Consider the following 12,370-nt stretch of genomic DNA (forward strand, 5'->3'; position numbering starts at 1 on the left):
AAACTTGAGCCCTCGGCTGAGCTCCTGCTGTCCTCCACAGCGCTCTTCCTCAGCTCCGTCTCACTCCTCCACACGTGATCGATCGGGTCCGCTGAACTTCCAACGAAACTGAGCAGGCTGAAATCTTCATCTTCATCTTCATCTTCCTGTAGCTGCGATGGCAGATCTGACCACAGTGTAAAGAGGTGGCCAACGTGTATCTGGGAAGCATTCAGTCTCCTAACTGCCTGCGCTAAGGCCTTGTGGCGGACGGTCAGGACCCTTGCCCGGGTAGGATGCCCCTGTGATGGGAAGGACCGGGGAAGAGGGCACATGAGAGGGCACCCCTCCCTGGCTCACAGCAGGGCCGCAGGTTTGGCGCTTAGAAGCTCAACCCAGCTGGGGCTCGTGGCCACCACCAGCGGGCACCTGGACAGTTCCTGTGCCCTGGGTTGCAGCACATCTGGGTGAACTATAAAGGGGGCCGCCTCACCCCAGTCGGGAGGGCAGAAGAAGCAGCGGAAGCAGCAAAGGATTCTGGGCTGGACTCTGTAGTGGTGCAAAGAAGAAGCGCTGCCCCTCTTAAATAAACCGTGCGCTGTGTGGCAAACTCGCCTGTGTCGGGTCAGGGCAGCCATACATGCCCCCCTTCTTCATAACCCGAGTACGGCCGAGCTGCCACTGGAAGGCATTGCTTGTGTGATGCCAGGCTGAATCAGTTAAAGCATAGCTGGCAGACAGCAGCGCTCTCGCCTTGGCTCAGACCCAACTGACACACTGACCAGTATGGCAAACTGGGAGAGGTGTGCCCTTCAGCATTCCTCAGTGTGACACCAGCATAACTGAGATGCAGCTCTCCCAGTACAAGTAAGGTGCCAGGGTATCATAAGGGATGTTGTTCTGCTGCCCGCTTGTGAGTTTTACGGCTCGGACACGCGGACTTGTGGGCTCCTCAGAGGTTCATGGAAAGGGCAAAATTTACCAACTTCACTCGCAAAGAGAACGTAAAGAAGTCAAGTTAGGAGAATTGTGTCGCCCGCTCCAAAGTCACGCAGTCCAACGAGGGCACTTCAACCAGCAGGCAAAGCACAGCTTAAAGCTTTCATCGGCGCCTGACTTCATGTGACGGGCAGCATGGCAAAGATGTGCCATCTCAGCTGAAAGGTTAGTCGGACTGCATGCTTAACGCCATCACCATGCAATTGAGTGCAGTCATCTGACCACTGGGCACCATCGGCAGGTCAAGACTCCTTGGTACCACTCCTTACACTCTTCTCAAGTGCCCGAGCCCTGAATCGAGAGCAAGCCGTCTCTACACCTCCACCTGGCGGAACTTCCTCGGAGTGTCACACGGCAGGAGACACCAAAACGGCTACCCGTCACTAAGCTGCCCGCTATGATAACACGTCACATTCCACGGGGGCACAACGTCTGCCATTACTAACCCGATCACAGAGACCGCAGTGAACGTTAAATCAGAATTAGGAAACCATCAGTCGTGGAAAAGACGTCAGGCTCCTCCACACCTGAAACATCATGGCGGCCAAAACCAGCAGAGGGCCAGCACTCCACTTACAGGCCACTAGCCACTGGTCAGGCCATTTGTACTGGTGTGTGCTGTTAAAACAGCAAATGGACTTCTGCACCAGCACAGGACTTGCTTCACAGGTCCGTCAGGAACCTGGGGGTCCCGTAATCCCACCGCCAGTCAGTCAGGCACCCACTTGAAGGTTCACCGAGGTCCTAATATCACGGCATCAATAAAGTGCGACTCACAACGGGCACCCTGACATAACGGAGGTGGGTGACAACACGACTCACTGATGACAACATGACGCCCTCTTACTTACAAGTCACTTTAGCAGCAAATCACAAGCCCGTCACGAATGGCCACTTTAGTGACACTTCTTACTGGTGCCGAGGTGTCACCCGTCACATGGCTGCACTCGGGTCCTAATCTGGGACCCTGAGTTGATTGGTCATGTGGTGGGTGTGCCAACAAGCACCAGCAGTACGTGACTAACAGATGCATTGTGGGTATTCCAGTAGTACAGCGTTCCCGACGTTCCATACAAGGCAAGGCGCTCCTTGAATGACCGTCTGTGAAGGACCCGAGTGGACGTCAGGTCGCTGAAAAGCGTCGAGGAAACTAAATTACCTGGGAAAACCAGCAGCCCGCGTCCTCGGGACCCTCTGACTAAGTGGCCTGGCCTGGCCTGGCCAGCTCTTATGAAGCGGTTTGTGTTTGTCACTAAAAACAATGAAGACGTTGTGCCAGTGGCCATCCAGCTCGGTGTGGATTTATGGGCCATCCCTGAAGGAGCAGGACGGTGACAAGCCAGTGTGTACCTGCAGCACGTAACCCTCACGTGCGTTGTGCTCTCGACTCTGAGCCTCCTTCAGCTGCTCCTGTAAAAGCCGATTCTGATCCTGAAGGCCGCGCAGCTCCTTCTGAGTCTCCTCCAGCTACAACAAGCAAGGGACAGGGGAACCAAGACACTGGTTACTGGGCTGGCTAAACGTTCTTCTCTTCTTGGCACGAACAACACTTCAACATACAGAACAAATGAGAGGGTAAACCAGCACCACCCGCCGAGTGGCATTAAAAGGCAATTCATTCATTCATTTATGACAGCGCGGAGTCACGTCGCCATGAGGTGACCAGAAATGAAAGTTCAGTCAGTCAAACAGCCAAACTCTCGGGTCTCGCGTGACCACAACTGGATGTTTCAACTCAATTCAGGTCTCGTCGCGAGGGTCCAAAACGGACCAGACAGGACAATACGATGAAGGAGATGGTAACGCGACGTCAGGGGCGACTGATACGAGACCAGACCTGAGGAGGTCTTACTAAGGGAACTGGCGACGTAAACTTATTGTGGTCACGCGTCACCACACACAACTGTGTCACACCGCGTCACACTGCGGCTTAGGTGGGAGTAAAACACAGAGTGTGGGGCTCAGTCATTGCACTAAGGCCTCTTCTCCTGCAGACCCGCCCAAATCTCCTCCTCCCAGCCCTGATGACCTCACTTCCGCCTGAAGACACGCCTCTTCCTTTCAAAGCCGCCGCACTTTATTTACAGTATAGACTCGCCGACAAGTCGGGCCTCGACTTGACCGTACGATTTCTACTATTTGATAAGTCGAATGTGGAAGCCTCCCACTATTGGTCTGGAGATTCTGATGTGCCAACGCGCGTCCACCTCAGACAGTAACCACGGGGCACACAGCCTTTGTTTTCTGTGTGGGTGTGGCAATGCGCTGTATCGGGTGCTCCTAACCCCTCCCTCTCTCTATCGTGCCCACGTGACCACACGGTGATACCCACACTGCTCTAAAGCGACGTTCACACCCTCACACACGTTTATCGTAAGAGCGTCCCTCATCTACGATGGAGCGTTCGATCAGAAGAAAATATGAAGCTGGTTTTAAATTAAAAGTCGTTAAAGTGGCAAAAGAAATCGGTGACTGCGCTGGTCTAAAAAAAATGAAGTGTGGCAACCCTAAGTCGGGGTCTGATTTTACGATTGATTTTTCGGGATTCACTTCTACGCGGGTACATACGGTAAGTTTCAGTCTACTGTGGCGTCCCTACCCACCCGGGACGTCTGGACGGGCCACGAGAGGGCAGCCACCCTGGTTTGCAGGGCTGGGAAGCTCATCTGGAAGATTAACGAGTCCTGGGTGCTCATATGGCACCTCTGCCACACATCCGGGTGGCATAAAAGGGGCCGCGCCTCACTCCTGGTGACGAGCCGGAGTTGGGAGGAGGAGAGTCTGTTGGTGATTTGTGCATTGGGGAAAGAAAACGTCCGTCTGTCTGTCCCCCCGTCCGTCCGTCCACACTACGTTACGACTCAGAGCTTTATGCCTACTTGAAAACCGACACAAAACCGACGCGGTGGAATCTCCAAACTCTCGCCTGGCGACATCTGTACATTATTAATATTTCAGGTGTCGGGGAAGGATTTTCATAAAGGGAGCAGAGAAGCAGAGCGCCAATACAGAATGGCACGGTGAGGGCACAAAGCACAAGATGGCAGTTCTTCTCCTTTTCATCGTGCCAATCCTGTAAACCTTTGGCAAACTGGCTTTAATCAGAGCTCTGGGCTAAATGTCGCCCTTCCTTGGATTGTCTAAGACACGTCCACCGTGCCCTGGCCTTGCCTTCAGACACCTGAAGAGATCGCCACACTTGTGCCCCCCAAGCCCCTAATGTTAAAAGCCTAAGAAATGCTTGCTTTGTTTCCTCCACACACACACACACACACACACACACACGTCTTTCTTATTTTCAATCTATTTTTAATATACGAGTTAATCAAATCCGTTTTTCCTAACCTCTTTTTCCAGAAGTAAAGGTGCCAAGTCCTGCGGTGGCACACTCTCCGAGTCAGATGCTGAAGGGTGAAGTGTAGAGATGGGGATCTGCTTCTCCTCCCGCAGAGGCGTCGTCTCCACTTGGTGCCAGCGTTCTTCTATCTCCACGCGCACGCTTGGCGACTTCGACTCTAGGACGATGGCCTGGGAGCGGCCCACCTCCATCTGAAACTTGGCATCGTCCCGGCTGGAGACAAAAGACACGTCTGCCGTCTCGAAACGCTTCCGCCGCACTTCCCTCCGCCAGGCCCGTTCCTTTTCCAAGTCCGTAACCGCACTGGCATTTTTACGCAGCTCTTCCTCCACTGGAGCGGAGGGGCCGACAGGAGGGCGTACGGCCACTTCGGCCATGGCAGGCTCTCTTTCTTGCGCAAGTAACTGCTGGGTGGGACGAAACTCGGCCCAGTCAAAGGTTTTAGAGCGTCCATCGCGGCGGCGTTCCCGCGCCCCAGCTTTCTTCACTGCGTGGCTCCCGTCTACTTGAGATGCGTTCTCTGCTGTTACACGGGCGTCACTGGAGGGCTTTGCTGCGGCTTTCTCCTCCGGCAAAGAGCTGAAAACAAATTATTAATATCGTTATCTTAATAGAGGACCTCACTGCCAACTAGCGATTCATTCAGCTATTCGTGTCTAATTAATGTGCCCGGGTGATTAAACACCAACTGTTAAGAACCGTAAGGTAGGATCTAAAGTTCAGAAGCTGATCAGTCAAATAAGGAAAGATGGACAAACATGGAGCTGACCAGTAGAAACTGGTCTCCTGTGCCACAGCTGCCAGTCAATGCCTTTACTCACCACCTGCCTGTGCCACCACAGCAGCTTCTTTACATTACGCTTTGCCAAGTGATGCGAAAAGAGGACTGAAAACGCACTGCAGGTCCTTTGCCCCAAAAACCTTAAAGCTACAGAGAGGTCAGATGAGAAATGGGCATCGAATGCCAGCAACAGAGGGGTCATGAAATATGCCCACACGGTCGGGTCGTCAGCGTTCACTCCGCTGCAGGCTCACCAGCCCAACATCTCACACCCTGGACAGTCGTTTTTAACTGGAGAGGGCTGCCCTGCAATGGACACACACATACAGACCAAGAGGTGGCAGTGCCAGCCCGGCCTTCACCGAACCTGGCAGCCTAAGATCATCTGTGGTGTGGAAATCAAACAAAAGGCTGATCTTTGGAACTTGAGGAACACTCGGCCGCCATGGGAGGCCCCTGTGATGCCAACTTCGCCTTTCGCACATGGGCCCTATCATTCGGCCATCACCAATTCCTATCTGCATGTGCCACTTAGGAGGCTTGACCTCTCTACTCGAGCGCCGATACAACACGACAAACCAACTCAGGACCCGATCAGGACCCGAGTGCAGCCATACTGTACAGCAGGTGACACCTCGGCACCACACCAGTTCAGATGGGGTGCAGGTTTGCTACGGTGGCTGGCGTGCCAGTTCTGCCAGCAACCCCCAAGTTGTTCCGATGTAGACTAACGTCATACCCAGGACGGAGCAATCGCAGGTTAAGGGCCTTGCCTGGCATTTCCGGGATTCGAACCGACGACTTTCTGATTGCCAGTACAGATGGCTCGCCTCAGAGTGGTGCCAGCCAGGAAATCAGTGACGGGCTCCAGTTACATTTAGACATCTGCCTGAAAACATCAAGCCTGCCGCAGCATTTGGACAAGCCACTTGCTATCGGGTGACGTGATGTGACATCTACTCTGAGCCGTCTCCAGGGCCAAGGTGGAAAAAGAAACGATGTTAAGGCTGTGGGATGGCGCGAGTGCAAGGTGGGCACCTGCTCCCTGGCAAGCCTCGCGCTCTGCCATTGTAAGGCACAGAGCGGACATCAAATTCTAACTAACAGACAGCACGTTCGTGTTCTGGAGGCGTTAGGCTGTAAGAGATACCCGCCATCGCCACGACGTGAGCGGGTGGACCTCGACTCTGGCAACACGTGGTGCGGAGAGGACAGGCGCCTCACCTGCCGTGATCGACACTCCTCTCCAGTTTGAGTCGATGGTCTCCGTTCAGACTTCAGCGTTTGAAATGGCAGCTCCGCATCTCCAACTCGGTGCCAACAATGGCCACATGTTAAGTCAATATGATGACATCACCGAGAGGTAACGGAGTAAGTTCAGCCATCGCTGCCACATCTAGCAGTGGGACGACACGCAGGCGGCCAGCACACCCGCGTCACTTCCTCCTCTCTGCGACTGCTTGACGTCACGTTACGCTCTCGTCACCGATGTGCTCTGCAGTGTTCAGAAGGCGTGACTGGCACAGGACGTGGATCGGTGGGCGCTCTCCGCTGCTTCACTGGCAGAACACACACTTCTTTCAAACTGGTCACTTACCAACCTGGTGCATCTGGATTTTGCTGTAATAAGTGCCCACACTCTCATGATGCCAGTGTCCCCGAGTCGCACATAAGAACTTGGCGTCTGTGTTTAAAGCCAGCTGGACGGTTACCGAGCCGCACATCTCTGGCCACCCAAACAACTTAAGCTCATTTTGAATGCAGTGTTTGGAATGTGCTGCCCGCCCTTGGGGTGAGATTAGTGCACCTCGGTCAAAAAGAGGAGGGCACCGGGGTGGTGATCTGCCAACTCCTACGCTCTGCCACACAACTGACGGCACGGAAACTCCAGTTTTCATTTGGATGTTTAAAACGTGCTACGTCAACTGGACTGGCACTACATAAGGTGGTGCGTATTAAAGATGCCAACCTGGGTATCGTTAGCAAAAGTCTCAGAGAGATGCGCTTCCTGGGAGAGCATGGGAAGGAAAAGGAAAGCGGAACGTGAGAGCCATCACAAGAGTCACCAGAGGTACAGGGAAAGGGCGCGGACAACACAGAGCCCGGAAACCCAGCGCCGTGTGCCCCTCACAAGAGCAGACGAGTCACACACAGTACCCGCTTTGTCTCTTCTCGGTTAAAGACCTCGGCTGCTTTGGCTTGCAGTTTTGTTAACAACAGTGAAGGACACAAATGGAGGACCTCTGGACAAACGTGAGAGTGAGGGCCATGGAGACGAAGGTTCACGTCGGCCCACCAAACGAGGGGCGCTGTACGAGAACAAATCCATCAAGACGAGCGAATCCTGCTGTAGTGGTCGAGAAGCTACATTTGGTGTAAGAAACACAGACGCCACTCGCAAGAAGAGCAGCACTGGCATTACGCCCGCCGGTCATCACATAAAAGACAACCTCCTGGAGGTTTAATGAGGCGGTCATAATGAGTCCATCAAACCAAAGATACGACTCCACGTCTAAAAGGATTCAAGCGCACACCCGACGTTACACACCAGCCAGCGAGTCACACCAGCTCTGTCTGCAAGGGAGATAAACGGGAATCAACCTGCTCAAGAAATCAGCGGCAATGGCGTCAAACCGTATCGCCGCATTTCTGATGACGCCACTGCCACGCCAACAGCTGGGAAACCGCAAATGTCGTCTTTAACTTCGAAATTTCAAGGGAAATGCGGCCGAAAAATGACATCAAATACGACACTGCATGAAAACCAAAGGGGGAAACGAAGGACAGCAAGTCAAGGCTTTAAAAGCAAAGGAGAAATGGAGAAAGAATAGAAAGAACAAAGATGGCAGAGAGAGGACGGACGGCAAGATGGTAGGCTTTCAACAATCCCAAGAAATAAAGGCCTTCAGTCAGAGAAGCAGGTCAGATTTGAATGGCAGTACTTACAAGAGACAGACAGACTGAAAGACAAAGAGACAGAGAGAGAGACGGAGAGAGAGAGAGACAGAAAGATGGATGGAGAGACAGAGACACAGACGGACGGACAGACAGACAAAGAGAGAGAGACGCTGAAAGGCGCTGTCCTTCCCCACCTAAGCCCTCGTTCTCACCTTGTCACATCTGGCGCCGTGGAGGGACGAATGCTTTTTGTGATGGCTTGAACCCAATTTCGCCGAATCCCCGATGTCATCGCCGAGAGCGTGAAGACCCTGTCTTTAGTCTACAGGGAAAAGCAAAACAAAAAAAAACAAAAAAGGCGCAGATTAGACTGAAGAAGGAAGAGCAGATGTTTTACTGCACACGTCCAAGAACTTCAGGTGGGATTGTCACCCGCTGTCGAGCCCCCCGGTGTCTTTCGAGAGGTCACCCGCTAACCAGACGAGCTCCCCATAATAAGACAATGGCACCGACTGGATTGCACTCACATGGATCTGAAAGCCGTAGTTTCGTTGCACTGGGAACTCGGTGACATCAAAGCAGGTGGACAAGTCGATCTCACCGTCCAGGTCAGCAGCCTGTGTGCCAAACACAACGCAAGACATTTTACAATGCAAAGGAAAAAAAAAAAAAGCCATTGAAGTACATGGAAGAAACACAAAGGCGAGAAAAACTGGAGGTTGTGTAAAATAAAACCTTGAAATTATGGGATGGATGTGTCTGCTCAAAAAGGACAACTCCCATGTGGCAACCAAACACCAACATGCATATCTACTGTAGGTGTGAGGAAGGAGAACATCTTAAGAAGGATCCTAATGGGTTTGGGGTGGCACTGCCCATAGCATGAGAGCAGGTGAAACTCTGGTGCCCACTTCCTGTGTGACAGACAATGAGGAGCGCCGAGTGACCCAGTAGTCTGAAGCTCACAATAAAAGACTACAACAGCTGGGCAGCACTCGCTTGAGGACAGACCCCCTAACCAATGCTAACTCAAACATGCTGACCACCTCCACGAACTCCTGGAAATGCAAAGTCAAAGTGGCAGGCAGACCAGACATCTGCTCCTAATTATTGGATGTTTTGATTACACGTACAGTCAAAGTAAAGAGTAAGTGACCCCTAGGAATTCTCTCGGTTTCTGTCCAATTCCCACATAACACCTGGTGGTATCTTCATGTCAGTCCCCATAATGAACACACACCGTCTCCTAGGACTCAAGACACACAGATTTTCAGAGAAGTGTTGGCCATATTGAGTAAATCATTCAAAGTGTGAAACTCAAGGCTGGTTTAAAGTAAGTGAACCCTAAGCTAAGGACTTTTGAAAAAGCTCATTGCAGTGCGAATTTAGCACACGTGGAGTCCATTTAATGAGACGAGTTCAGAGGCGTGGTGGCCCAGAATGACATGATCAAGTTGGAGCTTTTTGACAAGAAGCACATCCAGATAGGAATCACGCCTCGCACTAAAGAGCTGTCTGAAGAGCTACGATGGAGAATTGTTCATCTACATGAGGCTGGAAAGGGTGAAGAAGTCATCTCCAAGATCTGAGATCTTACGTCAGTCTACTGTTAGGCATGTTGTCTGTAAGTGGAGACCATGTGGTGTTGTGGCTACTCGGCCTAGAAGAGGGCGTCCTGCCAAGATGACCCCAAGAGCACAATGCAAAGTCAGCAATGAGGCCAAGAAGAACCCTAGAGTGACAGCAGAGGACTTGAAGAAGTCATCAGAACTGGCTGACATCTCTGTTCACGCGTCAACTACACACAAAACATCGAACAAGAAAGGAGTCCATGGCAGGACACCAAGAAGGAAGCCACTGCTATCCAAAAAAGAACATTGATGAACGAGCACTTGGACACTCCACAACGGGACTGGGAAAATGTCTTGTGGAGTGAAGAAACCAAAATGGAAGTACTGGGAGGAACAAGCAGAACTTCATTTGGTGTAAAAAGGGCACCGCATATCAACATCAACACACATGGTGGAGGAAGGAACATCAGGATTTGGGCCTGCTTTGCTGCATCAGGGCCTGGACGGCTTTGCCATCATGGAGGGGGAACATGAATTCACAAGATTATTAACAAATTCTCCAGGATGACGTGAGGGTGTCTGTCCATCAACAACAAGAGGCTGGGTGACGTAACAGGACGACGAGCCCAAACATCGCAGCACATCCACAGCACGATGGCTTCAGAAGAACAAACTCGGCCTTGTGGAGCGGCTCAGTCAGAGCTCAGATCTCAGTCCTATGGAATGACCTGAACAGAGAGAGAGACGTACACAGAAGACAACCAAAGAATATGGAGGAGTTAAGGTGGCTCGGCAGGGAAGAAGGGGCAAAAATCCCCAGCGCACGATGTGCAGGTCTGATCTGCAGTTACAGGAAGTGCCCACCAAAGGAGGGTCAGCCAGTTATGAAATCCCAAGGTTCACTTCCTTTTTCCACTCCCACTGTGAACGTGAAAAGAGTCGAATTGTTTGTGTGTCATTGTCTTCAGCTCATCGTGTATTTCGGTACCCATGACGTCACTTTTGATGCCCAATTCATGCAGTAAAGCAGATCAGTCCAAAGGGGTCACATACTTTTTACTTTGGCTGTAAATGTCTTACACTCCTTTAGGTTAATGTTAGTCTGAAAAGTGTTACATGACAAGTACCACACGTGTGACTGGCATACTGCCACCCTCCTCACCGTCCCCAGTGGGGCTCACTCACCTCCTCAGCAATCGAGTCCCGATAAAATCTCAGGCTTTGATCAGTTAGCACAAACCAGTGCTTCTTCCACTGCAAAGCAAAAACACAAAGAGCTCAGAATGACAGCCGATCTCCTCCAAGCGTCAGGTTCTCAAGCGTTAGCTAAATCTATCAACGCGCAGCTTGGTAAAGTCACCCTGGCAAAATGCGGAAAGGACACCACAGAGACGCCCACCTCTGCTGTGATCCACTGTCATAATACCCCTTTATTAAAACACCAGTTAACAGGTGCACAGAAGGTACACCTGCCAGTAGGGGGCACCAGTATATCTCAGACACTGCCTAAGTGGCACCTTTCAAATACTACTTCAAGCCTGGCAGGTAAAGCAGATCATAAAAGTTGTGCCAGGGAGTAAACAACTCAGCAGCAGGCAACGAGCGGGCAGACGACCCTTCAGGTGTCTTCATCTTCTAATTTGGCTCAACAGTCGTTAGCGGATTTTAAAGGGTTGACGTGAGACAAAAACTGAAGTTAAAGGATTGTGAAATGCGGAGGACAGAAGTTCTTATTCGACTTTCAATTCACATTTTTTATATTTAAATGAGAAGTTGAGGGTTTTTTAAAGATGATCCTCGTTTTTCATAATCACAGTTTAGGTTGATTCGTCACTCCTGAAACTGAATACTTAAGAGAAGCATTTTTAAAAAATACCAAGCCTGCTTCTGTCTTGGACAATGGAGATTAAGGGCACTGGGGTCTCACGCTGAAAACAAAAGGCTTTCAAGCTCGAAGAATACGACCCTCACTTTGAAGAAAGAGCAAAGGCTTCAGTTGAAGAACATCTGAGGCAGGCTGGCGAGAGCAAATCAAACTGGAAAAAAAGTCTTCACAGCGTCTTCATGAGGGAACGAAACACGTCCTGACATTGGAGCACAGACACACAGACACACGTATAGAAAGACAGACAGACGCGCAGACAGACAGGCAGACGCACAGACAGACAGCCACTCACACACACACAGACACACGCATAGACAGACAGACAGATGCACAGACAGCCAGACGCACACACACACAGACAGAGACACACGTATAGACAGACAGACGCGCAGACAGACAGGCAGACGCACAGACAGACGCACAGACAGACAGCCACTCACACACACACAGACACACGCATAGACAGACAGCCAGACGCACACACACGAGCAGACAGACAGACGCGCAGACAGACAGACGCGCAGACAGACAGACGCGCAGACAGACAGACGCACAGACAGACAGACTCTCCAAAGTTTCATCCCTGCAAGTCTGTTTTCTCAGTGCTTATGTCCTGCCATGACAAATGTGCACTCAAGTCACACGATGCCCACTTTTCTCTCATTACATTGCATGTTATTTTAGATGTGCAGGAAGATGCCCAGCGTGTGGCAGGGTGACGGTCAGGGGGAAACAACAGAGTTTCACTGTATTTACAAAAGCTTTCTATTTTTGAAGGAGCCAAGTCACCTACGTGTCGATGCCAAGCTCACTGGGCCAATCAGCACACCGTTGGGCACATTCTGTGACAAGAACGAGAGAAGGGGCGAGAGCGACAGTGAGAGGGAGACAAAGCACAG

The 12,370-nt window shown here is 51.4% G+C and overlaps 1 protein-coding gene across 1 annotated transcript in view; it reads right to left on the bottom strand.

The window, feature by feature from the left end:
- The window catches only part of LOC120543365 (golgin subfamily A member 4-like), a 34,894-nt gene that overhangs the window by 16,768 nt on the left and 5,756 nt on the right, over window positions 1-12,370 (bottom strand). The window contains exons 2-6 of the mRNA XM_039776401.1: window positions 10,772-10,840; window positions 8,543-8,632; window positions 8,228-8,337; window positions 4,324-4,915; window positions 2,329-2,445 (exon numbers count right to left, since the gene is read on the bottom strand). Of these exons, the coding sequence (XP_039632335.1) occupies window positions 2,329-2,445; window positions 4,324-4,915; window positions 8,228-8,337; window positions 8,543-8,632; window positions 10,772-10,840 (978 nt within the window). The remainder of the gene's footprint in view (window positions 1-2,328; window positions 2,446-4,323; window positions 4,916-8,227; window positions 8,338-8,542; window positions 8,633-10,771; window positions 10,841-12,370) is intronic.

Source organism: Polypterus senegalus, chromosome 13 (assembly GCF_016835505.1).
Source record: "Polypterus senegalus isolate Bchr_013 chromosome 13, ASM1683550v1, whole genome shotgun sequence".
Taxonomy (NCBI): Eukaryota; Metazoa; Chordata; class Cladistia; order Polypteriformes; family Polypteridae; genus Polypterus; species Polypterus senegalus.